Source organism: Mauremys reevesii, linkage group 23, assembly GCF_016161935.1.
Source record: "Mauremys reevesii isolate NIE-2019 linkage group 23, ASM1616193v1, whole genome shotgun sequence".
NCBI lineage: Eukaryota > Metazoa > Chordata > Testudines > Geoemydidae > Mauremys > Mauremys reevesii.
This window is the reverse complement of record NC_052645.1, coordinates 15,317,726-15,343,642: the sequence shown is the minus strand read 5'-3', so window position 1 is coordinate 15,343,642 and position 25,917 is coordinate 15,317,726. Positions and strand designations below refer to the sequence as shown.

The window sequence follows — 25,917 nt, the reverse complement described above, 5'->3', positions numbered from 1 at the left end:
TTTTTATTTTTTGGGGGGGTTTTAAATACTCCATGAACACCATTAAATTGGTGTGAAGAATTCCTTGTTTTCTTTGTGCTTTCTATCAGTGGAAATATTGTATTGATGAACTTGAATGCATCACAAGACAGGCTGCCACAGTCCAGTTTGACAGACAGATAGCAATCAAGAGGCACGGGCTTGCTGTTTGCTAAGGCAAGTGGAGTTTGCGGTTTTTAAATCCATGAGTGGTCATTGCCGCTTTGCAACTAACTCCAGATACGTATGATTTGATGTCTCAACCCCATATTTAAACGGTAGTGCAATTTCTAGGCATTATATGTCATTGGATTGCTGGAAAGATACCCACTGAGATTTGACAAGCCAACCATCTTTGCTTTAGCTGTGGTGCGTAGGGTGGAATTTTCAAAGGCGCTCAAGGTAGGGTGACCAGATGTCCTGATTTTATAGGGACAGTCCCGATTTTTGGGTCTTTTTCTTGTGTAGGCTCCTATTAACCCCCACCCCCGTCCCGATTTTTCACACTTGCTGTCCGGTCATCCTAGCTCAAGGGCTCATTGACATTCAACCTTAAATCACTCAAACATAAGCAAACAGATGCCAAATAATTCTCATGATATCTTTAACCCCCCCCCCCCGACTGAGTAGTAGCAGTTTCATAATAGGTTAAGGGGAAAAAAGGGGCAGCTCTGGGCCTACATCACCCTGCCAGACAGATGCTTGCTTCCAGCCACATGCTTTGTTAAATACTCACAGAGTTATGATGAACTTAGAGCTAAGCTTCAGCATTATGAACGCGTCTCATCTGAAGTGGCTACACAACTACAGGAGACCTCTAGTTCAGATCCTCAAAGATACTGACTGATGCACCCGACTCCCACGGGGCCGTCCTATTTAACAAGACTGGGAATCGAATTCTAGGCCCTGACTCTCAATCGCCCGTCGCCATGTGCAGTCATTTACACCAGTTCAAAGTGGAGGGAAAATGCTTCCAGTCTGGTTCAGTAGCATTTTGTATCCATTTTGCATGGGTGTACGCGTTTCACTGCAACACGGGAGCAGGAACCCCCTCTCCTTAAAATAGCTATTGCAACACACGAGTCCTGGGTTCTGGTCCCACTCACCCTGCCACTGGTGCGCTATGTTCAGTTATCAAGTGTGGCAGCTCTTCCAACCCACTTGCAGGCTGATGGGGCAAAGTGTTATACAGGCAAACGTACTTTACTCACAGGAGTCGTCTCCTTGTCTTCAGTGGCACAACTAGTGTGAGTAAGGTTATGTCAGGATCAGGCCCTAATTCCCGTTTGAAGCCCAGGGAGCTAACTTTTGTCAGCTAGCAACGTGGAGGGGCAGTATGGTCCAGGGAGATCCCAGGAATGCTGGGTTCTAGCCCAGACTCTGCCACAGAGCTACTGTGTGATGTCCCCTGTTTACTTCCTTGCGCTTTGTCTATTTCAGTTGTAAGGTCACTGTGGAGGATGGTCACTATGTGTCTGTGCAGCACCCAGCACGATGGGCCGTAATCTCAGCTGAGGCCTCTAGCTGCTGCTCCGGTACCAGTGGTACGCGTGGGTCAATAGTGCCACTGAACGTGGCCTTAGACAAATCCTTCTACCTCAGTTTACCTGTCTGTAAAATGGGGATAATAAGTGCCCTAAATCACTGCAGGGGCTGTGATATGAAGAATAATTATGCAAAGTACTTTGAGATGAGAGGTGCTATCGATTATGATTTAATTTGTCTAAAAAAACCCCAAAAACCAGGGAGTTACATTTTATTTAAAATGGAGGGGTCATTCAAATCTCAGTCAGTACTTTAAGAATCAGCTGACAATCTCCTTTCTTTAAGCACAGATGCATGGTGTGTTGAGCCACTCTGGGTGTAAAAATGGAAGAGAACCATAAAATAAATACTAAGTATTGCCACAGCTGCCTGTGTGCCACTTGGAAATGAGAGAGGAGAAGCCGCTATCCTGGATTTCTTATGATTCCAAAGGCTTCCAAGTCCTCTTTGCAGCAAACATGTTTGTAAGTGCACCTCACACACTGGATTGTCCCAAACGCATTCTTCGTCTCGGACGCAACCATCGAGACTAACTAGAAGTAGCAAGAACTTAACGTCCATGTCAGGACAAAAGGAAAACACATTGTGTAAAAAATTACATCTCATGTAAACATATGGGAAGGGGGTTGGGGAGGTCGTCAACCGTGGGATCAGCCATGTTACTGTTAAAAACAAAACAAAACAAAAATCACAATACAACCACGTTCCAAATCATATCACAGCACTTGTTCACATGGCTGATACCTGCTCACTCGCTAGCAATGTTCTTCAGAGCCTTAACTGCGTCAGCGAGAGCCAGTCACATCTGTTTTGCTGTAAACAAGACTCGCGTCTCAGCTGATGCGGGCAGCTCTGGTATCCTTACTGAGTTCGTTTGGTGGTTAAAGGCCCTTTTCTGGAGGGGGCGAGTGGCTAAGGCGTCTTAGTTCATTCTTCCTGTATTTGCAGAGAGATGGACTGGCTGATTTCTGGGGGCTTTGTAAAATTTTCTCTAACACCTATGATTCTGCAGGAGGGCAGGGTTTTTTTGGTTAAGAGCGAGATGATTGATCGGCATTCCGAACATAGCCATAGCTGCGCAATTAACAAACATCTGATTCCACACACTCCTATATACAATCCACCCATTTCAGAGAGACCAAAGGGACCTTACTGAGTGACCAAGTCGAGCCTTGTGGACGCGTGTCTTGAACTGTATACAGCGCTGGTCCGTCTTTGCTTGCCAATTACGTATATTGATGAAGGAAGGATCCTGACTTGCCTTCAGATTGGGAGGCGTCCCGTGCTAGGCCTCATTTTGCTCTATTCGCGATTGACAAGAGTAACACATTGGTGGGCATTTTATTCGGTTCAAGTTACACGTGCCTCCTTGAGTCCTTTCTAGTAGGGTCTCCAGACAGACTCATCCATCCTCCCGGTGGTCGTCATGGCTGTAGGCGAGTTACTGTGACTACCATCCGCATCCACTCCATCGTTCTGATTGGCAAGGTTGGGATTCATTAAGTTGTTGCCTGCCGAGGCGCTCGTGCAGGAGGACAGCATCCTCGTGGGCGAGCGCTCCCCGCCCGCCACCATGGAGAACTGGTACGAGCCGGACGACGTACCGTAGTACAAATGGTAAGGGGAGGGGTTGGTTTGGAAGGGTCCACTTTGGTTCTGGGTGGAGCCAGGGTAGGGCGGCGGAAGGTAGGTGTGGTGGAAGCGGGTCGTGGTCGGCATGCTGGTCATGCTGAGGCCACTGATCCCCGTGGCTGAGGGCGTGGCGGTGTAAGGGAAGGCCGCTGACATCGCGCCGGGGTAATGCATCCGGGGGTCGGAAAACCTGGTCTCGGTGAGGGCCGGCAGCGTGGGAAAGGAGCGATCAAACTGACGTGGGTCGGAGAAGGGGCTCAGATCCGACGTGCCTGTTTGCAAGAAAAAAGAACATTGCCTGGTTAGGCTTTTCCCGGTGGAAAACAAAGACCACAGCTGATGGGCCCAGCTTCAGGCTGGACCTGGGGCTGACGCTTAACGTGCAGAGTGAGTGATTTGTCCAAACAGATTCCTGTGAGCAACAAGTCCTCTGCAACCGGGGAAAAGCCACGCTGATCGAAACACCTTTATACAGGTAGAACTGCATCCATAAAGGGATTGCATCCACACCAAGGGACTGCACTGACTTAACTGTATTGGTTTCTAAACCGGGTACAAAAGTGATACGAAAACAGACCAGCCCTCGCAGCCCAGCATTATGTCTGTCGCTCTCCTTTCTAGATGGCAAAAGGATTGCAGCCTTTACTTAAATCAGTCCATGAAACTGAAGAAATTCTAAACAATAAATAAACCATTTAGGAGTGTGAACAACAAAACAGAAAGTAGGGATCTACCGCCAATCGGCGGCTGTGTAACGAAGTAGTGTTACCTAGTGGCTAGAGCATTGGACAGGGGCTTAGGAAACCTGGGTTCTACGCCTGCCTCTGCCACTGGTCTGCTGAGTGACTGTGCAAGTTACGTCAGCTCCCCGTGCCTCAGTTTCCCTAACTATAAAATGGGCATAATGTGCTTGGTAAAAGCGCTTTGAGTTCTACTGATGAGGAGGGTGAGGTCTCTTTGTACTCTACAGCGTGGCACACCGCCTGGGGTTGGTGCGTTAATCCTTGTGTCTCCAGCACAAGAAAAAAAAATTGGCAGTAAGAGGCACATTCTACATCTGCCGTTAAGGAGAGTCGCGGAAGCTTAAAAAAAAAGGCCTAAAGTCATTTGTTTAGGCCAGTCCGGTTTCCTGCCCTAAAAGCTGATGTTTCTTATCCACGAAAGAACGGGGATCAGCTTATTTCTCTAGCGGTTTATCCGCCTCCAGCAGAAAAAAAAAGAGCTATAAACACAAAAAAATTGTTTAGCCGTTGCGTGGGCTGTGTAGCAAATAAACCAGCACAGGGCCCCAGACAGCCAGTCCCTGAGCCAGTCAGTCAGGCCCCCTTGGTGTACACACACACGCACAAACAGAGCCAGGGAGGGAAAGCCGGAGTCTAGGCCAGGTCGTTAAGCCTTCGTGTGGGTGGCCTGTTCATGCTGATAGCATCAGGGGATGGAGCTGATAAACACACAGCTGAAAGCTCCCAAGCTGAGCCACCATGTCCCTGCTGCTTTTTGCCTCTGTGGGGATAAAGAGTGGAAAACTTGGTTCTTCTGGCCAAAAGTCAGAGGGAGGAGCCGGGAGGCCAATCTAAAGTGGCATCCTCTCTAATTCCCTCAGACGTTGGGGCAGCCCCCGTCTGTTTGGGGGGAGGTCAAGGAGATATGGAGCCACCTTTCACCGCTGGAAACCCAAAGGATTTCCCAGGCAGACCAAGCTAGGAAAGGGGTTCCCAGGGGAGCACTGGGCCCTCTCATGAATGTACCAGACTTTGGTGGCTGCCTTTAAGATCTGTGGCATCTCCCCCTGGATTCCAGCACATCTCTGGGCATGGGGGGCCCTGCTACAAAGCAAAGAAAAGCCTACGAGTCACGCAAAGCCCACGCGCTCAAGGGCCTACCGTTGCCCACCCTACGTTGACCCTCCTGCAGGGGGAGGGCAAGATTTAGCCTCGTGGTTCTTGACCCAACTGTGAAAGCTGCTGCTGGGCCAGTTACAACCTCACCGCCCCGGCCGGCGGGTCCCGCTGTACAGAGAGTGGGCAAGACGTCTTCCCAGCAGCTCCGCTTCCGGGCCCTTGGACTATTCCTGGTCTAACCAAGCAGCAGCAGGAGAATGGAGCTGGCCAAAGGAGGTACAAGAAAGGAGCTTCCCTCAGCCCCATTCAAAACACCACCTTTGCGTGAGATTATGGTGCAGAGCCGCTCTCCTCAGATCCGCGGTCACCGCACAACATGACCTTAGAGTCCCAGCCCGAGCCACAGGCTGGCTAGCACCATTGATTTCAGTGGCGTGGCTCCCCCTTACGCCGGCTCTGAATCTGGCCCATAGGGTCAACCCTGGCTGCTGTTTGTCAGTCCCTAGCCCAGAATAATGTCGTTTTTTACTGTAGCTTTTTTCTGTAATGACAAAACACAAGTGATGGGATCCTTCTCCATACACGTCTATACAGAGAGGGCGCTTTGTAGGTTGCACTGTATCCCTAAGACATGAGCTTCCCGAATGCCAAAGAACGACACGTCAGTGGATCAGGAGGAGGGAAATAATACAGTTCGACGCTGTGTTTCTGATCTTCCTCACACTGGTGTGACCCTACTGACTTTCAAGGCTTGACTCCTGATTTGTACTGGTCTAAGTAGCTGGTCTAAGCTGCAGACCACAATCAGAGCTGGCCTGTAGCTTTATATCAGAAGAGGAATTATAACAGTGAGATCCTTGCAAGTGGGTAGGAGTGGAGACGTATTTAGAATCATAGACTGTAAGGTCAGAAGGGACCATTATGATCATCTAGTCTGACCTCCTGCACAACGCAGGCCACAGAATCTCACCCACCCACTCCTGTATCAAACCTGTGTCTGAGCCATTGAAGTCCTCAAATCATGGTTTAAAGACTTCAAGGTCCAGAAAATCTTCCAGCAAGTGACCCGTGCCCCATGCTGCAGAGGAAGGCGAACCCCCCCCCCGGGCTTCTGCCAATCTGCCCTGGAGGAAAATTCCTTCCCGACCCCAAATATGGCGACCAGCTAAATCCTGAGCATGGGGGCAAGACTCACCTGGGGAGCGAATAGATTAGGCTACCCAGGGAAGGATGTGAGGTGCCATGTCGTTTCACTGCCTTTTTCTTAGATGTGGGGATAATAAATAAAGCCCAACCTAGATGGTGCTTTTTCAACCCAAAATGCTTTACAAATTATATGTCTATATTGCAAAGCAGAACAAAATCCGTCCATCTACCACCAAAATCCAGCCCAGCAATGTTACTTGGCAGTTTGGGACAGGAAGAGACGAAGAGGGCCCTGTCCTACCATGAATGCAGGGGGAGCTTAGAGCGGGAGAATGGAATGATTCACGCTGGAATTTGTCCGGTCTCTCCTGGCTAACACCCTTATGCTGCTGGGAGAGGCACTGTCCGATTGTTAACCACTGCAAATGACCGAAGGACCATCACTTTACATCTCATCCTAAAGGCAGGATCTCTAGCAGCACAATATCCTCCCAGGAAGCCATGAATCCACAAAAGAGAAGTGAAGCACCAACAGCCCTTCCTGATGTGCCTAGGCGTTGCTTGGAGATCTCTCATGCAAGCTTTGGGCCGCCTAGACCTGCTTAATTTTGACACCTGATAAGTTCCCAACACACGAAGATGGTATGGCTGCATAAAAGGAACAGCGCCGTTCCGTGATAAGGTGAACAGCACCACCTACTGAATCAGAGCCCGGGCCCCCAATTGCTTCCTGCACCTGCAATTTCATTTGTAATCTTTGGACTCTTTTGTCACGTTCTCAGGGAAGCAGGCTCCAAATTTGCTACATTTCTCCCAGGGTTAGGCCATCCCTGGGAATTCAGCTTCACACGATCGGCCAATACAGATGATGACTACCTCACATTAAATGGTGAGCAGACCGCACCAAACTGCATCCCAACAGCTGAGCCAAGAGGCAATTACTTTCCTTCATTATGTTTCATATGCCCATAAATAACATTCCATAAAAAGCAAATTGAAATAAAACATAAGTTCTCAGGGCACATTTCCCTTTGCCTCTATAAGACACTCAAAAGGGGGTTATTTTGAAGCCAACTTTTTATTGGTCTGTACTTGCAACACTTGGCAATCCACCCTTGCTACTATTTAGATGCAACAGTATCAAAATGTTAATTACAGGTCCTGTGCAGGGAGCTCTGTGCATGGCTAGGTCTATGGACACTCCTTCTACGGCATGCAAATATGGCTAGCTTTCCAGGCGTCAGCGCTTACCCGCTTAGCACAGGCCAGTGATAATGAGCCAGATGCAATGGAATTAAACCAGGGCTGAATCTGGATCGGTATGCTGCCCTGTATGCGCATTAGCACTGAGTCTTCGCATGTGAAGTAGTGGTATGAGTCTCATCCTGAATCAACTTAAACTACAGCGTACGCTTTGCAGGCTCGCTGCAACACACCCACGCCTCTAACAGTCTATATCACTATGCCTCTGCCCACCGAAATACAGCCACCTCAGTGCTGGCGTGCCACAGTGCAGAGCGGTTTAAGGCAGGAAGTGAAGACGAATATCTTGGCCAGCTGAAACTATGGAAGGAACAGGAGGGGCTGGAAGTTAGCCAGGAGACCTGGGCTAACATCACCCTTGCAAACAGTGGTCAGGACCTGGGTTTAACATCTTTATCCGGAAGAAGGTTTCAGCTTTTACAGAGCAGCAGTAAAACTAGCCCTGATTGTTTGTTTTTCAATTCTCATCCTTCATCTCTGGGGACTTTGTCCCACCAGGAAAATCCAAACAGTGGCCACGGACCAACACACCACCTCCCCATATAATGGCAGCCTTTGTGTTCTGATTCCCCACTCCCCCTATCCCCCCCACCTTTCCGATATAAAAGCGGAGAAATGGCTCCATCCTGGAGCTGTAGACACTTGACACCGCCAGCCTTGAAGCCAACGGGAAAGTGGGAAGTATCCTTCTGGCAGATCCTGCCCAAACAGGGCAGATGGGGGAGGTTGACAGGCTGGAGGGACGGGAAAAAGATTCCTGGTGTGCTGAATAACAGCGTTCGTTCTATTTATAGCCACAGTTGGGTTGTATAACAACCTCCCAGGGATCAGAACGGGCGTGCTGCGGATTAGCACGCCCACGGAACATCCCCGACTGCTTGGGAGCCCGCAGCCTGCACTCCTGGAATGAGCAAGGCCCCGCTTTGCAAAGCCATGTGTATTGTCGGGTCTTTCCGGCTCCAACAAGGAGTCAATACAAACGCTGAGTGGAAGGTGGGGCACCCAAGGGCTTTAAGCTCAGGTTTTACCCGCCAGGCCTTAACCATTGAAGCTTTTTGTCCCTCACCGAGAGACACACTAAGGGTAACTGAGTAAGGCACATGTGTCTCTAGCGCCTACAACTCACTGCCCCACAGTGATAGCCAAACCCTGCCCCAGGACATCACAACTGCAGCTGCTGAATGAGCGACAGAACTGGGGGTGGTTTAGTGAAGCTGGTGACCCCATGCTACAGGTTCCCCCCCGCACGGATAATATGAGCTGGTACGTTCCAGCCCCTGCTTAGGGAACCTTGCCTCTGGAGCGCCAGATGTAGCAGCTCCTGCCTTTCGTCCTGGCAGGCTCCTGTTCAACCTGTGGCGTGTTAGCCAAGGCCAGAGCCAGCCCATAAGCCTGGCACACGTCATGTGGCTAGACAGCCCAGATGTCAGTTACCGCGATGTTGAGGTGCATGGAAAGCTAGAATCTGGCCCCACTCGGACTTGACCAAAGGACCCTCGGCTACAAAACTGCAGCTCTCCCATGCTGGGTGAACGTCTCTTTGTGAAGCAACAGTCGCTTTTCTATCAGGCTGCGCCCATCAGCTGGCAATAGCCCTGCAAAGTGAGCAACACCTGGACGAGACCTGACATTCTGCCCACTAGAGGGCAGTGGTGCACACGGACCCCATTCCAGACACTTTACACACACTGACATACAGGTTGCAACTGGCGACAAAAGATGGTCTTGTGGCAAAGCCACCGTCGGAGAGATCTGGATTCAGTTCCCAACTCTGCTACCGCCTCTTTGTGTCACTGTGAACACGTTACTTAGTCCCCCTGCCTCAGTTTCCCCAGTAAAATGGAGATAATAATATTTTATTTCCCCGATGCAGGGTCAGTCTCGTCTGTTTAGACTGTGAGCTCTGTGTGGCGGGAACGCTCTCGAAGTATGTGTATGGACAGCGCCTAGCGCAATGGGGACCCACTCTCAGTTGCAGTCTCTAGGCACTGGTGTCATATGTATAATGCTGAACCTGTGTTCCTGCAGCATTCAACCAACTCTATCCCCAAAAGAACAAACCAAACAACTGCAGCCTGAAGTTTTACACAATTAATAAGCACAATTAGTTAGCAAACAATTTACTGTAATTCGTCACTAAGCTAAAAAAATTTCCCTACATATTTGCTGGGCATCATTGTCCTCTAATGAAATTTGGAAGGCTGTTCATCTTGCCTGAGTTCCTAGTCTCCTCCTGCGGCAATCAGAAGGGTCATCCCTGACGTTCTGAATCATAACAGCCTCGGCAAGTTCCAAATAAAACAGCTGTATTAATGTGTTCCATAACCACTTATTGCAACAGCAAAGGAACCTTCTGTCACATTAAATAAGCGATCAAGGGGCATACCATTTGCACAACCAGCTAGGCGCATGCCAGGAAAGTGAGAGTTAGTACCATGTACCTACAGTCTCCTCATCAGCCCTTCACTCCGTTTGAAATCAGAGCTGCTTTTTAAACTCTCTCTCACCCACACCCACACCGACACACAATCCACTGCAACACACACACACACACACACACACACACACACACACACACACACACACACTCCACTGCATCTAAAACACGCATCTACAACACTTTGGATCTGCAAATTTACGATGGCTTGCCTTGGTTTCTAGCCGTCCAGCCCCCTTCGCTTTTTAGACCCTGGCAATTTGAGCTTGAGTATTTCAGTTGTCCAGTTGCCAATCAAAATATTTGAAGGAAATGTTTATTTTCTTCTCGAAATCACACCAGCTGCTGCACTAACTGAATAAGCCCATTTAGATGTAAGAATTTAACCATTGTAAGATTGAACCGAGTGCCCAACTACTCCAAAATCTGACCCAATCGCCCAGCGGAAATGTCAGTGTTTTGGATGGGAGATTGGGGAAGCGTGGAATGTGTATTAACTAAGAGCCATGGAGAGGTCAAAGCCCTGATTGCTAATGGCACTGTCTCGTAGTTGGGCTCGTTCTGGCATCGGGATGGTGTGGAGGAGCAGGCCAGCGCACTCCCTATTAGTTAATTGTGCCAGTGCAATATGCACGTCTTAAAGCCCCCCCACCCCCCTGCTTTTGCCAAGCTGCAGACAAACCCGCTTTCAAAGCCGTGTCGCGCTTTTCCATCTAAAGCAACTGAGCCCAAGTGACGGAGTGTCCCAGCAGCGTGGGCGCCTATATCGGCCTTTTCTGGCGCTGAGGAGAGAAAGGCCAAGCGCGGTGCCAAATGCCTGCTTATTAACGGCAGCAAAGCCCTAGCGAGTCAGCAGCGGAGGAGCAAACGCGGGGACACTTTGTGTCATGCAGCAGGAGGGAGGCGCGTCTCTGATGCGGGGCGGAAAGTTCTGCGTCCTCCTCGAAGAGCCGCTATCTGTCCCAGGAGGGCTGGGCACCCCAAACTCGCTGCCTTTCCTGGCCTGCACCATTCCCACCAGACCTGATCCCCTGCCGAGCAGGAACAGGTTTAGGTTACAAGGAGGAAGGAATTATTTTGGGGCCATGGGACGTCCCTGGGGTATAAATACTCGAGGAGTACAGAGGATGAAAGGAGGGGGCAGAGGAAAATGTAGGCTGACCACTAGGAAACACGGCTTACCGTGAAGGCTAATAGCCAATGGGAAAGCAGCGATGCTTTGCACGGCCCGTCACCAAAAGTGCTTCACACAGTTACCGGGTAAAACTCTCAGCTTCGCCCATAAAGTGACTGGTAATTCAAGAGTGAATTAGGCACGTAGAGTGGCATTCACAAGGGTCTTTAAGTGCCTAACTCCTACTGAACCAGTGGGTGTTAAGTGCCTAAATCCTTTTGTGAATCCCGCCCTTTGGGGCTTTGGAAAATGTTGCCCACCATAAAGTGTCATGAGCCTCATTTTATAGATGGAGAAACTGAGGCACGGACAGGTAACATGTCTTCCCCAAGTAAGTCAGCAGCAAAGCGCTGTGTGTGTATGTGTATGTGTTTATAGGCCTGCACATTTTGTTCAGCTTGACTCTAGCCGTGTGATGTGTATGTACATACCTTGCAAAATTGACATGAAAAATCCAGCCTGGGGGAGAGGGGGGATCTACTTTCCTGCCATATGGCATGATGATTGATGACAATGTAAACACGAATGATATTTTACACTTCTGTATACAATTGTGTCTGTGAAAGACAGCGAGTAGTGGGGGAGAAAACTGTTTCTCTACATCTCTCTGTGCCTCTGATTTCCCCCCCACCCTTCCCTTCTAGTCTTTGTTCTCCTTGTACCTAAATTGTCTTCCAACATGCTTCTCTTTTCTCCTCACTTGCGTCTCTCCCTGTTTTTTTGTACTTCTAATGCCTGGTCCACCTGGTAGCACGGGTAGTAGGTGGTCCACAGAGAGGGACAGTGTGTTCTCTATAATGGCAAATCCTCCCGCTTTCTAGAGAGGATTCCAAACCCTCCCTTAAATGCCAGTTCTCATGGCTACTTGTCACCTCTCACGTCTGTGCGCGAGTTCATTTACTCTCAACTCAGAGTTGACAAAGAGGAAGGCGAGGGGAAAAAAAAAAGGTGAATGTTTCTGGAAAGAAAACAGAAGAGAGTTTATTTCGGGGCACTGAAAAGCCAAGGTGTGAACAGCGTCCGTTGCAACAACCAGCAAAGCGGTTGTTCTATATCTGATATAACTAACTCATGAACTACATGTGATTACTTCCTCTGCTGTGTCTGAAATACCATCCAGCTTATCTGAGCATCTCAGGGGCACTTGCTCTAGCGGGGAAAGAACATTTACGGCTTGAAACCTGTTTTTATAAATGTCTTGAAATTTAGAGCGATATGAACACGCACACAGAGCCCTCCGATCTACTCACCAAAATCCACCCAAGTCAGCTTCTTTGCTCATGCCCTTGACACACCTCAGCTCTGCTGGGTGGAGCTCACATTCCCAAAGGTATTTAGGTGTCTCCCTGCCATGGATCTCCCATGGGAGTGAGGTGCCCAGGTGTCTTTGTGAATCTGGGCCTAAGCTAGCAGCATTCTAGCTCACAGTTCACTATGCACCTGTACTGCAAAGAGTAGCAAAAGCCCTGATAGGCTGGTATTCGGTGAGATTGACAGCCTGCAGCCCGACTACCTCATGAGCTGTGTGTCAGGTCAATACTTGGAGGGGGAGACCCCTTAAGGAACACCAAGCTGATTCAGTAGGCAGCACTCATTTTACTCTACGGCCCACAAACCCGCCTCAGAACACAGTAGCCCAGGCCTGTGCAACAAAGCAGAATCCTACCGACATCAGTGCAGTTCTCTTCTTCCAGGGGGTCTGTGCTAGACAATGTCAGTGGAGCATCAAGAGCTAAGTCGGTGTGGACTGAAGGAAAACCAAGATCCTGACCGCTCAAGAGCCCACGGCCCACCCGCAAGAGGAGAGCTGTTAACCCTAGTGTCGAAACCAAATTCCAGGTGGGCTCCTTACATTCGATCTTATGCAGCTGCAAAGGAAGAAAGTGTTTTATTTCCCTTCATAAACTGTTGCTGGGAAACAGCTGCCATGCTCTAATCCAGCGGTGGCTGCACATCAGTGGTAGGTGAGTGATTGCTCCGCAGGCTCTTTATGAAATAAAGTGCTTAAGTGCTATTATTGTGGCTCGTCGTGATGCTGCATTTCTTTACGAGGTTATATTCCATCTTTAAATATTTTAAACTCGATTCATTTCACGGAATATTGTCCAATGTGCAAATCTAATTCACTGGCTCAGAAGAGCAGTTTAAAGACATAGGAATACTCAGAGATAGAAAGACGCCAGGAAACCCATCTTGGTGTGTTCCTTCCTTTGAGGCGAAAGTTATAGCCCACACTGTATTTTCTTCCCACTAATGCTTGCCTAACTTCCTTTGGATACAATTTAGTAGCTGCCTACGGTAGAATGTTTTTAATCATTAAGAAACAGCTATTTTAAAAAGACTATAAGTCAATCTGGATGGCTTCTTGGAGGACGAGGGAGGAGAAATGAAATGCACTGGCTAGGTCTATAATTTAGAATTTAACCTCAAAACCAGCCACGTTGCATTTCTGAGGCCAGGTCTACACTGCAGTCATTACAATGGCCCAGCAGTTGTGATGCTGCAGGGCCATAAAACGATTAAAAGTAATACAGTACTTTACAAACATAAAAAAAGGAGGAAGGAAGATTTTCTTTAAGTGTATATGGTAAAGCAGCCTTCTAGTCTTCACTAGGAGGGTGGTGAAGCACTGGACTGGGTTACCTAGGGAGGTGGTAGAATCTCCATCCTTAGAGGTTTTTAAGGTCAGGCTTGACAAAGCCCTGGCTGGGATGATTTAGTTGGGGATTGGTCCTGCTTTGAGCAGGGGTTGGACTAGATACCTCCCGAGGTCCCTTCCAACCCTGATATTCTATGATTCTGTGGCCTAATCTGTACTTGAAAAATTGTCCTCGGTTTAACTAAATCGATTTAAAAATCAACCTGGTGTGAACCCCTAACGTAGCTGCACCGGGAGCGGGATTCTCCAAAGCGCTCAGCATTGGCCTCGCCCTCTTTCCACTGAAGTCAATGGACACTGGGCTTCAATGGCAGCAAAATTCGGTTTGCAAATTGTCCAAATAAGCCAGACCAATTTAAGCTGGGGGTTCAACTAGTTGAAGTGCATTTACACAAGGTGCTGCTCTGGTTCTAACTAGATCAATTTGGTTAAACCAGTGCAATTGTTCTAATGTAGCAAAGACTCACGTCTACCTGGTCCTTTCCAGGGGATTTGCAAGAGAGGTGACTTATATTTCATTTTTATTTGGGATCCTTAAAATGCATCCTATTTGTGCACGCAGCTAGTCTATATCACCACATGTCCTTCTACTAGTATCATCACACGCCCTGCTGCAGGCGTGATATTCACCCTCCCTGATGGAACCTTGTCTTTACACTATACTGTGAACTCTTCAGGGCAGGGGCTGTCTCCTTTTATGTGTTTGAACAGCACCTCGCACAACTGGGTCCCCGATCTCGACTGGAGCCTTTGGCCGCTACACTGTTTGCCTGAGTCTGCAGGCAGTTTGAAACAATAACTCGGAGAGGTGTGAACTACCCCCAGGATCCGCTCGGGGGTCTTGACGCTGAACCCTAATTTGGCTTGTTTAAAAGTCACCCTTGTTAATTATTCCACGGCTGGCCATTTTAGGAGAGCTGGCCAGCTACTGAACTAGTGTTGGATGCACTGGCCTGCGTTGGGGTGGGGTGGGAGGTAGCGCATCTCCGGAGAGGTTCTGGGATGGGGCGTGAGGAATTCAAACTCCCCTGCACCATATTTAAAGTCGCCTCCATTCCCCACCCAACCCCCCATCCCCTCTGTCCCAAAAGCCCCCCTTGTCTCATGGTCCCCAGGATACCAAAATGGACTCCCCACGGGATCAAAAACCCTAAGCCCCCCTGAAAACCATCCTCCTTCCTCCCAGCAGCTTCTACGAGGCAGTCGTGCTGTGTCAATGCCAAACTCTGCAGCACCCTGAAAATGTGGGGGGGGTGGATGGGGTGGGGTGAGGTGTGGGGGGGCACATTAAATACATTGAATTGAATATCAACATAGAAAAATAACAGGGGACCCTGCTGTGATTGTACTGGATAGGTGGGGCGGGCACACCCCGATAAAGGGGGTTGCAGGGGGTTGTGATGCTTAATCCAGGGGTCCCTGCTAGGTCTCGTGAGTTGCCTTTGGATACAGGGCCTTTCCCCAAGATTCATTTCTAACCAGGCTAACTTCTTGGCTTATAAACCATCACCAAGCAAATCCCACTGTGTTACCTGCAGTAGCCTGGTCATGGGGAAAAACTGCCTTATGGATTAAACGCGGTCCTGGGACTCAGGAGACCTGGGTTCTAGTCCTGGCTCTATCACCGACCTACTGGGTGACCTTGGGCAAATCGCTACATTGCTCTGTGCCTCAGTTTCCCCAGCTATAAAATAAGGCTATTAATAGATTCCAGGCTTGGAAGGGACCACTCTAATTATCTCCCCTGAATTCCCACCCAGCACAAGCCATTAATAGTAATGAGCTCACAGGGCTGCTTATAAGGATTGATGGGTTTAGAGGCCTTCTTAAACATCAGGTGCTAGGTGCCACGAACCGGATTCTCACAGGTGCCAAGCGGCTTCCACTGACATCAGCTGGAGCTGGGGGCTGCTCGATGCCTGTAAAAAATCACGCCCCAGCATTCTGTGGAACACCACTGGCATATGGCCGGAGCCCACGCCCACTGAAGTCAATGGAAAGTTTCCCATTAGCAACCATGGGATGAGAACCGGATCAGATTCTTCCGCATTTGGGCTCACTGCAGCAACCGGCCAGCCAACCCAGGGAAACAATTTTGAAACACCCAACAGGAAGGTGACAACGTTTCTTGTTTTCAAAAGGAACCTCCCTGCCTCCCCCACCCCCCCGCAACAACTGATACTAGCGAGAACCATGTCAGTTATGCGGCAGTGAGTCATTCATGAAGCCCCTACAGCCCAGGGGCCCGGAGTGCAGCCAGAGGAAACGTGTTGCAAGTGCGTGTATAAATCATGTCACACTTTGCTTTGTCACTGTCTTTGGCATGAGGGGAAGGGTGCTTGAGGTTTGGTCTGGGTTCGGGTCAGATTGGCAGTTTGCAGTAAGGATGCGTCTCGTCTCAATTCTAAAAAGTTAGGAAAATTCCACATGGGAAAACCAAATTCTGCCAGGTGAAAGGCACGTCACCCCATCCACTTGTGTTACACCATGGCTGGAAGAGGCGTCAGTTTGGATTTGTGAAATCCGTGGCTCACGCACGCATCATTATTTTTAAAAGCCACCATTTTGAGGTGGTCTGCTATAAAAACAAGATGCCCTGTTCTCAGCTGCCCCCAAGGCGTGGCTAGGTGGAGGTGGGGGGACGTTTGTGCCCCAGTCTCAGGGCTGATTCTGTGCTGATCTGGTTCCCCAAGGTGCCGATGGCCCCCAAGACCTGTTCCTGCAGCCAGGGATTGCACAGGTGCTGAGATGTCCTGTCTCCTCAGCGTAATCCTCACATCTGAATCCACTGGCTTTGAGTCTATTTTGCATTACTTCAGGCTTGTCCACACATGAAAATTAATCCGGAATAAAGTAAAGCATGAATTTAAAGCAGATTATCTATTCCTGATTAATTCCATGTGTAGATGCTCTTGTTCAGGAATAAGAGTGCCTTCTTCTGAATGATCTTAACCCAGGGATTAAGGAACTCACATTCTGGACTAAGAGCATCCACACACGCAGTTAATCAGGTATAGCTGCTCCAGAATAACTCTCCATGTAGACAAGCCCTTAGTACTCTAGAATGCTGGGTTGTATAGTATCTCTGCCCTGCTCCTGTTGACTCATTGGTAACGTTCCCACTGACTTCAGTAGAGCAGAACCAGGCCCTTCTTTTGGACAGAGAGAAAGAAAGAATCCCAAGGAAAGCTAGCCAGCTATTAGGACAATTACATTTTTTCCTAGTACCGCAGATATTTGCTACCATTCAGACTGCCTTCACTGAACAACGTGTCCTCAGAACAGCCTCAGGGCGTCTGACATATGTTCCTTTAACATAGCGTTTCATTTTTGGAGGCTGATCAACTATCCTAGCTAAGAGACAAAGCCCGCAAGGTAAGGACCTAAAACAAATAGAAAAGAAAAAAGAAACAAAGATAACATAGATGGGAAATTTAGCAGCACGGAGCCGTGTCTGTGCATGCCCCATAATAAGGGAACATTTTCAAACCGTTCTAATGATAGCTTGGCATTTTACAGCGCATGGGAGAGCCAGGATTTTAAAACCTCAGATTTCACAGGGCTCACTCGAGAAATATCGGGCCAGATTTTCTACTGAGCTGAGTAGAATGAACTCAGCTCTGCTGAAGTCAATGGCGCTACGCTGATTTATGGACCAGAGCTGCTGATTTAACACACTGCAGAGCCAGATTCTGCTCTTAGTTACTCTGGTGTAAATCCAGAGCAACCCCTTTGTCTCCAGTAGCATTTACACTGGTGCCAAGTGAAAGCAGACCGTGGCCTGACGAGAGATGGTAACAGGAGTAAACTGCAGCTGCATGCAGATATATGAAGGGCCTGATTCTCTTCTCACTAATGCTGGTGTACACCAGGACTGACCCCACTGAAATGAATGGCGTTTAATGGTGTGAAACCAGCGTAAGTGAGAAGAAAATCAGGTGCTCTGAACTCGGGTGTAGTCAAACTTTCCTTATGTGCTTCCTCACCAGCCCACCAGAAATGATCAGGTTTTTCTCTTCCTGGGAGGTTTTTCATTTTGAGATTAGACCATTTAACCTCAGGATGATCGTTTCACTGGGGGTGGGAGAGGGGGTGCTATTTATACATGCCAGGGGCTGCCTCAGTGAGAGGCTTGTGCAGAGGGTCAGATTCTGCTCTAAGTTACCCCAGCATTAACTCCAGAGTCACTCCATCCACCTCAGCTGGAGAGTGGGGTCTGGACCAGTATGTTCATTTTCTCTGCAATTTACAGACAGGAGCAGATGCCTCGGCTGCGGCAGGCAGCGTGGAGACGCGGCAGTTGGGTGGGAGGGTTCTTCAACATGGCTGAAGATGGAGCTGGCTCTGTCTCGGTTTGAGCAAGGCCGGGCGAATGAGGAAAAGGGGTGGCGCTGACACAGGCAGGCTCAGAACACTGATCCTCCCGTGACTAGAGCAAGTGATAGTCACAGATCAAAAGCCCCCTGTGCAACGCCAAGCAGGCACAGCCCACCCCCAGGGATTGGGTGTAGGCCCACTTAGGTTACAGTCGAATGCTGCTTCCAGCCCATTTTCTTTTGTTGGTGACAGTCACACAACTTGCAGAATAGCACATAGGCGCCCATGAACTATCTATGATCCACTCAATCCCTACTGTCAATCTGCAGCGACACACCTGGGTAGCCAAACCATATCCCAGAGAAGAAGGATTTCCCAGGGGTCAGGGTGCTCGCCTAGGACTGGGAAGACCTGGCTTCAAGAGCTGGCTCTGCCACTGATTCTCTGTATAACCTTGGGCAACTCATTTAGTCTCCCTGTGCCTCTGTTTCCCATCTAGCCAATGGGAATAATGGCGCTGCCCTACCACACAGCAGTGTTGTGAGGTTACTTTGAAGATTGTGAGCTGCTACGATAATGGGAGCCGTCTAAATACCATAGATAGATTCTGGCATCTCCCTCTTGCCCCTCCCACCCTGCGTCATCTCTCAGAGCGAATCGTCTTCTTATACGTGTTACCTAAGAACGTGCCAAGACATGAGAAAAATTACAGGCCTATTAACTCTTGTATTATTCTTGGCAGGCCTGAGTTCTAATGGTCTGGGCAAAAATGATGATCATTGTGAATCACACGGGTGTCTGTGAGGGGTTTTTGTTATTATTATTGGTTGTAGTTCGTGTTAAATTGAAAGGACACTCTCAAGCTAAAACATTATAACACAGATTTAGCTCCTGCTTACCCTGGGGCAAATCCAGGGCCGCCCGGGGCGGGAGGCAAGAGGGGCAATTTGCCCCGGGCCCAGCAGGGGCCCCCACGAGAGTTTTTCGGGGCCCCTGGAGCGGGGTCCTTCACTCGCTCTGGGGGCCCCGGAAAACTCTCGCAGGGGGGCCCCCCCGCTTCTTCGCTCCGGGGCTTGCTGGGGGGGGGGTCCTTCCTCTCCCGGACAGAAGGCCCGCCGCCGCCGCGCGAGCCGCGGAGCGGTCCGCGGGGGCGGAGTGCAGCTGTCGTGGGGGGGGGGGTCCCCGGGTGGGACCTGCCGCCAAAGTGCCCCCCGCTGGTGGGGGGGCGGGGCGCGCGGGCGCGGGGGGTCCCGCGGGGGGGGGGTCCGGGCGGGGGTCCGGGGTGGGTCTGGGCGGGGCGGGGGGTCCGAGGGGAAGGACGACAACTCCCCGCGGGGGAATCCTCTGGGCGGCCTTGGGCAAATCCAGAGTAACTCTGCTAACTTTAAGGCAGTCACTCCAAATTGACACCCGTGGAACTGGGCACAGAATTTGCCCCTGTGTATTTTGTTAAAGTTCCTTCTACCTTAGATTATCAAAAAGGAAATAATGTTATACACCTAATTTGCTTTTCACCATTTCTGCTGTTGCTTGACCTTTTGCATTTCAGTGAAATTATCCTGGCCAGTTTCACTTTGATTTTGAGTCAGTCTCACTACCTGATTCTCAGGCACTTGCCTGAAACCATTATTTATGGGTTTTCAGCAGGGGAACATGGCAGTTTTTTAAATACATATATATGCAATACAGTGAATCTTTTGTAATCATGAAAGAGCACTATGTCTTTGAGGTCTCTAAAACGTCGCCCCCTTTAAACAAAACTTAAACAGTGGTTCTAAAACACGCTGGCAGAGTCCCTTTAATAGGAGATACTAATCTTAATTCAATTTCCAAGGACAGCTTGTAAAAAAAAATTAGAATTTCAATGAAAAGAATTTAAATAAAATTTTCACTGCAATTTAGTTTTATTTATTTAACTGCTTTCGAGCTGGGGTATAATTTTCAAAAGTGCTTAAGTGATTTAGCTGCCTAAGTCTCATTGTCTGTCAATGACGTAGGCTCCTAAAACCCTGATACTGAAAGATATGTAGGCTCCTATCTCCCATTGGTTTCTAAGGGAGCTTGGCACCTGAATAATTTTTAGAGTCCAGGCCTAAGCACTTAAGTCACCTTTGGAAATGGGACTTAGGCACTTTTTAAAAATTTACTCCACCAAAAGAACATTTGAAATTTCAAATTTTTGATGAAAAATCTGAATTTTGAAAAAAAAAAGTCTCAAAATGTTAGCTAAAAATGTAATTTTGTTTTTCATTCAAGCCTTTTATTACTTTATATTTAATTTCCACGGGGAGAAAATGATGTGATTATAAATCACAGAAGTAAGAGGTTGGATAAAAGAACCTCTCACAGTAGAACATTAAGCAAGCAAGTCTCTGGGGACGGGTAGTTGCAATGCAGGACAGTCTGTTTTTAAATGCTTAGCCCAATCTAGTGATGAAATCCAAAATCTGTGCATGCTGGGATAAACACACTGACATCTCCAGGTTAATTATCTATAGGCATAAGTAGTGATTTGTGCATTTTCACTTGCAAACACCTTGGATGCAGATTCATGTGCAACACCTTGAGGTCTGTCTGTGTTGCTCATTAATGAGGGTTGCAGAAAACTCTGTGTGTGCATTGGGTGGGGAGTTGTTTTTGTTGGGTTAGTCCGTCTGCAGACTTGGCATAAGCACAATGCAAGCAGACAAGACACCGTTCTGATTATCACATAGTGTACAATACACCCTTAACAGCCTAAACACACAGGTGCATTCATGTTAAAAAAGTTATTCAGTTTAAAGTACACCTCTACCCCGATATAACGTGACCCGATATAACACGAATTCGGATATAACGCGGTAAAGCAGCGCTCCGGGGGGGGGCCAGGAGGGGCTGCGCACTCCGGCGGATCAAAGCAAGTTCGATATAACACAGTTTCACCTATAACGCAGCAAGATTTTTTGGCTCCCGAGGACAGCGTTATATCGGGGTAGAAGTGTACATGCCTAGAGCTCCCCCCGCAGATCTGCTGCCTAAGTAGGCAAATGCATTCTTCCTGTGATTGTTAACGAACACACTGAATTAAACCTAGGGAGTGCTAGGATACAGCTCCCAGCACGGGAGCCCTCTCTCATTTAATGTGACCTCCCGTCATGATAGGGCACGGGGCTCCGGGATTTAAAGGGGAGCTAGAGGGAGTGCAGACCCCCGCCCCATCTGAACGCTCCCCCTCTGACTTGGCTGGTGCAGTGAGAGAGATCCCCTCCTGTTTCAACCTCCTTTGACTCCTGCTGGCTCCTTTCTGAACTCTCAATCCTGCCATCTCCCCAACAGCAGTTTAACCCCTCCCACATGGGGACCTTAGGCCCCGCCCACATGGGGGGCAGGGTTACTACATCATCTGGCAGCACCATGCTCAAGGTTGGGGAGAGAGAGAGAATTCCACCTCTCATGACCTGCGCAAGGAAGATTCCCGGCAGAATCTCAGGGACTCGAGTGTCAAGGCAGGTGAGTGCTAATGAACCCAACCCGGTTACCTTGTATTGGAGTCTGAGTCTGTGACCCAAAGTGGCCTGGGGCGGTCAGGGATCCTCGGGGACTGGGAGTTGTTGGGGTAACTCTCATAGACTGGCGCAGACGTTCCAGTTCGCTATAGCGGTCTGTGTAGGGCTTGGCTTGGTCTTCTAGCTTTTGTCTGTGCCCTGCAACATTGTGAGAAAATCCGAGATTTAATCAGTCACCCTTTGGCTAGAGAGCCCTTGTCAATAAAAAGTGAGAATGGTACAACAATTTACAGCCTGGTCGTATTACTTGTATTGCGGTAGCATGTAGAGGCCCCCAACTGAGATCAGGTTCTGTTGTGCTAGGCGCTGTACAGACATATAGTAAGAGACAGTCCCTGTCCCAATCTAAATGGCAAGAGTGAAAGGGGAAACTGAGGCACAGAGGGGGGAGGAAGTGACTTGCCCAAGGTCACCCCAGCAGTCAGTGGTGGAGCTAATAGGGGACTGGGGAGGGGGTGACTGCCCCCTTTAGTGGTATGTGTGGTGCCTTTTCCAGCATATTATACACAGAGGCCGCTCTAGGCATAGGCAAGTTATGCAGTTTTTGAAATGGGACCAGATCAAAGCACGTTAACAAATGGCTAACACGTGTCAGCAGAAGAATGCAGACGGTGCGTGCAGAGGCCTCGGCATGGACCATGCTGCTGGAAAGCCCAGCCCCGCAGGAGCCCACAGCCTGGCCCAGCCCGAGGAGGCCTCTCGCTGGACGAGCGCGAGAAAAGGGGCCCCCTTGTGCAGCCAGGCAGCAAGCAGGTAAGTGCCACTCTCTGGCCCCCATCTGCTCCTTGCCCTAGTGCTCCTGCCCCTCTGTGTCCCAAAGCCCTACCTTCACCCCCTCTGCTCCTAACCTGCCAGGATCCTGCTCCCCATTTTCCCTTAACCAGCTCCCACCCCAGCCTTCCTGGTTGCAAAACCCAGCTCCCCCACTGCCAGGGCCAGGACATGACGCCAGGTCTCCTGAGTCCTGATACTCTCCATGTTGCCCTAGTCGCCAGGCCTTGCCACAGCTCTTAATTCATTTGGGAAAAGAAATGGAAACAGATGCAAATGATTTTAAACACCATTTCTTGGCACGCCTGGGGAATAAGTAAAGGACAAGCTGAATTAAAACTATCTTCATTGTGTTCGCTCATTGCACAAACGACAGGCATTTCACTGCAGTCTCCAGAAGTGCACAGAGAACTAGGAAGGAAAGATGGCATGGCTAAGCCACAGCAGTGGGAGTCAGGAGAACTGGCTTTGACAGTCACTGTGTGCATGACCTTGGGAATCCACTTTGCTGCTCTCGGCCTCAGTTTTCTCATCTGTAAAATGGGAAGAATGTTCACCTACTTCAGCGAGGTACTGCACCGAGCAAGGAATGCTTGTACAGTACTCTGAGATCCTCAGGCAGAAGCTGCTAGAGCAGGGGGATAGTCATTTAATTGATGCCAAAGCAAAGGGAGCATGGAATGCACTTGCCACACCACTTTCACATTTGACTGTGTTAATCAACATGAAAGGTCTTCTCTCTCTCTGGGCCAGATTCCAATCTCAGTTACACCCGCGCACACCTGGAGTGACTCCAGGGAAACCAGCAGCGTTGTTTCAGATTGACATCGGCGTAACTGAACTCAGGCTCTGGCCTCTACTCAGCACGCTCTTGGGCTGAAGTCTACAAATCCGCCTGACGGACCAACACTTTGCACATCTGCAGCACCTGTCATCCACGGATCTCAAAGCACTTTGCAACGATGGGTAACACGTTATCCCCGTTTCAAAGGGGAAGGCAACACGAGGCGTTAGTAGCGGAGCTGGGAACAGAACCCAGGATTTCTGACTCATAGCAGACCACAGCTGCACAGCTGATGCAACCAAATAACATAACATACAGGGACTGAAATGCAACTTCACTTGGCTTTTAAAAAGGGACACTCTCAGCTCTTAAAAACGCCAAATTAACTGCTCCATATTTGCTCTGCCCTGCCTCCCCCCATGGTTATAGTATCTCAAGTTACAATTCACAGCCAAGCCGAATGAAAGTAGTCCCCACACTTGCCCTTTACAGATCTTTTGCCCACTGTCTCACTATCTTGCATTGGTTTGTCTCATCTCACTCAGGTCTGCATTCTGCAGTCGCTCTGTGCATGGAACTCCACAAGCATGTAGGGGAGAGAAGGATCCTGTTGGGATCTGAGTGCGGGATCTGAGCCTCACTTTGAAAAGGTCCTTGTACATTTATAGTCCTACCTCTCTTATTGCTCATCAGAGTTATTAAACTCAAACCTCGTGTTTCAAGGGACACCCTGGCAACTAGTTTAAAGCTCCAAATTCAGCCAATGAATAAATTGCCACAACTTCCTCTGAAATCAGTGGGAATGGCACCAATCTACCGAAAGGCAGAATTCCCTCCTTAGATTTGTCATAAAAGGGGCATCTGGGTGTTTTAACAATATCAGGGAAAGGAACAAAATAACAACAAGAGGAATAAAAATATTGCCATTTTTAAAATCAATGTTTCTTTCCCACTCCTCTTTCTCTACCCTCTAATTCTCCTGATGTGTTGCAGACCCCACACCAGGCTAGTAATGGGAACCAGAAAGCAAAAATGGTTAAAAATGGATTCCAAACTATGTGGAAGTGAAAAAAGGTCTATTCTAGTCTTTACAGGTCCTTATACTGTGCTCATCAACGAAATACGGTGGGCGTCAGTTGTGCATTAAGCAACATGACTGACATCTGTCATGTTTGGTCTCTCATCCTCCTGACAGGGGGAGTGGTGCATGCCGTGAAGTGCCCTGATTTGGGAGGGTATTTTAGACATGGCTAGTGATTCTGGGTGCATCACTTAAACATCTTTAAAAGAACTGGTTTCCAGAAAGTGCTGAGCACCTGCACTCTGAAAAGCTGGCGTCTTTAAGGTGTCTTGAGCTGAGCCCACCCACCCCCAAACAGAGGCACCTAAAATCAGTAGTCACTTTTGAAAAATGTAAGCCAAGGGCCCATCTACCCAATGAAACAGGCAGTGTTAAAGCATGGGGACGTTGCATGGTTGGAAGCCAACTCTGCTATACTGTTGTTTGGCCTTTTGACCCTCCAGCTAGTGTTTGAAAGGTGGCTTAGCTCCATTCCTATAGGCAGGGCCCAACAGTGCAAAACAATTTGAAGAAAGCAGCACACGAGTTAAAAAAACCCCAACCCCAGCCTCCACAAATAACAAGCAGATTTTTGCACACCCTGTGCTGCTGAGACTTCCTGTCGCTTTTCGCTAGAGCTGGGAACGTCAGACTGTGTCATGCAAGAGCGGAGTCACTATTAATGCGCTTCTTTCATGAGAACGTCCTCGGCTTTTGATTTCCGCAGAGGCTCATTTCATTAAAGCCCTTCGCCATCAACCCACACTCAACACACAGAGGAAACCCACACGGACAAATTAACATGAGTGCTGCACCCTAAAGAAAAGGAAGGTCGTTTCCAAGCTCTGCAAACCCCGACCTTCGCCTGAAGCCCATTGAAATCAGTGAGAATCCTTCCATTGACTTCAAAGGGCCTTGGCTCAAGTCCCAAGAACCCAATCCCAAGAGGTGTTGAGTCTTTTGCATACGGAACCCATCACTGCACTGCTGGGGTGTATTTTTGCCCGCAAGGTTATATCATTTTGCTCTCAGATGTCACCCAGCTGCCTCTCCTCCGGCCTAGCAGTCACATTCTGAAACAAATACAAGTAAATGGTGACTCATGTCTTTATGGAAATGTTAAGTCCTGATGTAACAAAACACAGACAGCTACTGACTTGGTCTGCCTCTTGTCAACAAGGAAGACGTTTTTAAAGAGAGATGCAGTTTCCCAGTCAGGTAATTTTGCTATCCAGCACGACATTAACCATGACAGGTCACCTTATATCACTGATGTAACAAGATCGGCATCACTACATCAAACAAACCCAACTCCATTGAATATTTTCCATATGAAAGAATCGACGTGAATCTGACTCTCTGATCAATAATAAAAAGCACGTTGGAAGTTGTGGGTGTTTCCTTGGAATGGCGACAGTGAAATACTGTCCGCAAGCCATGAAACTGTAGCCCTTAAAGCTGTGCTTTAAAGACATGCCTTCCGCATTAAAACATTTCAAAGGCAAAACAGGCCCTTCTCTTCCTGTTAGAACTTTGGAAACTGACAAGACTTCAGAAAGTCCCTGATTGGAACTTTTCATGTGCTCGTGGGTGGGGGGGCGTCTCCCCAGGATTCTACATAAGCATCTCGTTTTCCTAGATTGCTAAGGAGCCAAATCACCATCGTTTTGAACGTGTCAGCGCTACTGCAGAGCAGAGCTAGCACTTGATTCTGTGTTAGACCAA

The 25,917-nt window shown here is 48.8% G+C and overlaps 1 protein-coding gene across 2 annotated transcripts in view; it reads right to left on the bottom strand.

Annotated features, from left to right (window-relative positions):
• Window positions 1-465: 465 nt before the first annotated feature.
• Window positions 466-25,917, bottom strand: part of RUNX3 (RUNX family transcription factor 3) — a 113,516-nt gene continuing 88,064 nt past the window's right edge. Inside the window, exons 6-7 of one of the 2 annotated variants that reach the window (XM_039511851.1) lie at window positions 21,551-21,715; window positions 466-3,467 (exon numbers count right to left, since the gene is read on the bottom strand). In XM_039511851.1, coding sequence (XP_039367785.1) covers window positions 2,944-3,467; window positions 21,551-21,715 — 689 coding nt within the window. In that variant the 3' untranslated portion in view covers window positions 466-2,943. The remainder of the gene's footprint in view (window positions 3,468-21,550; window positions 21,716-25,917) is intronic. The other variant, XM_039511852.1, reaches the window with a different exon arrangement.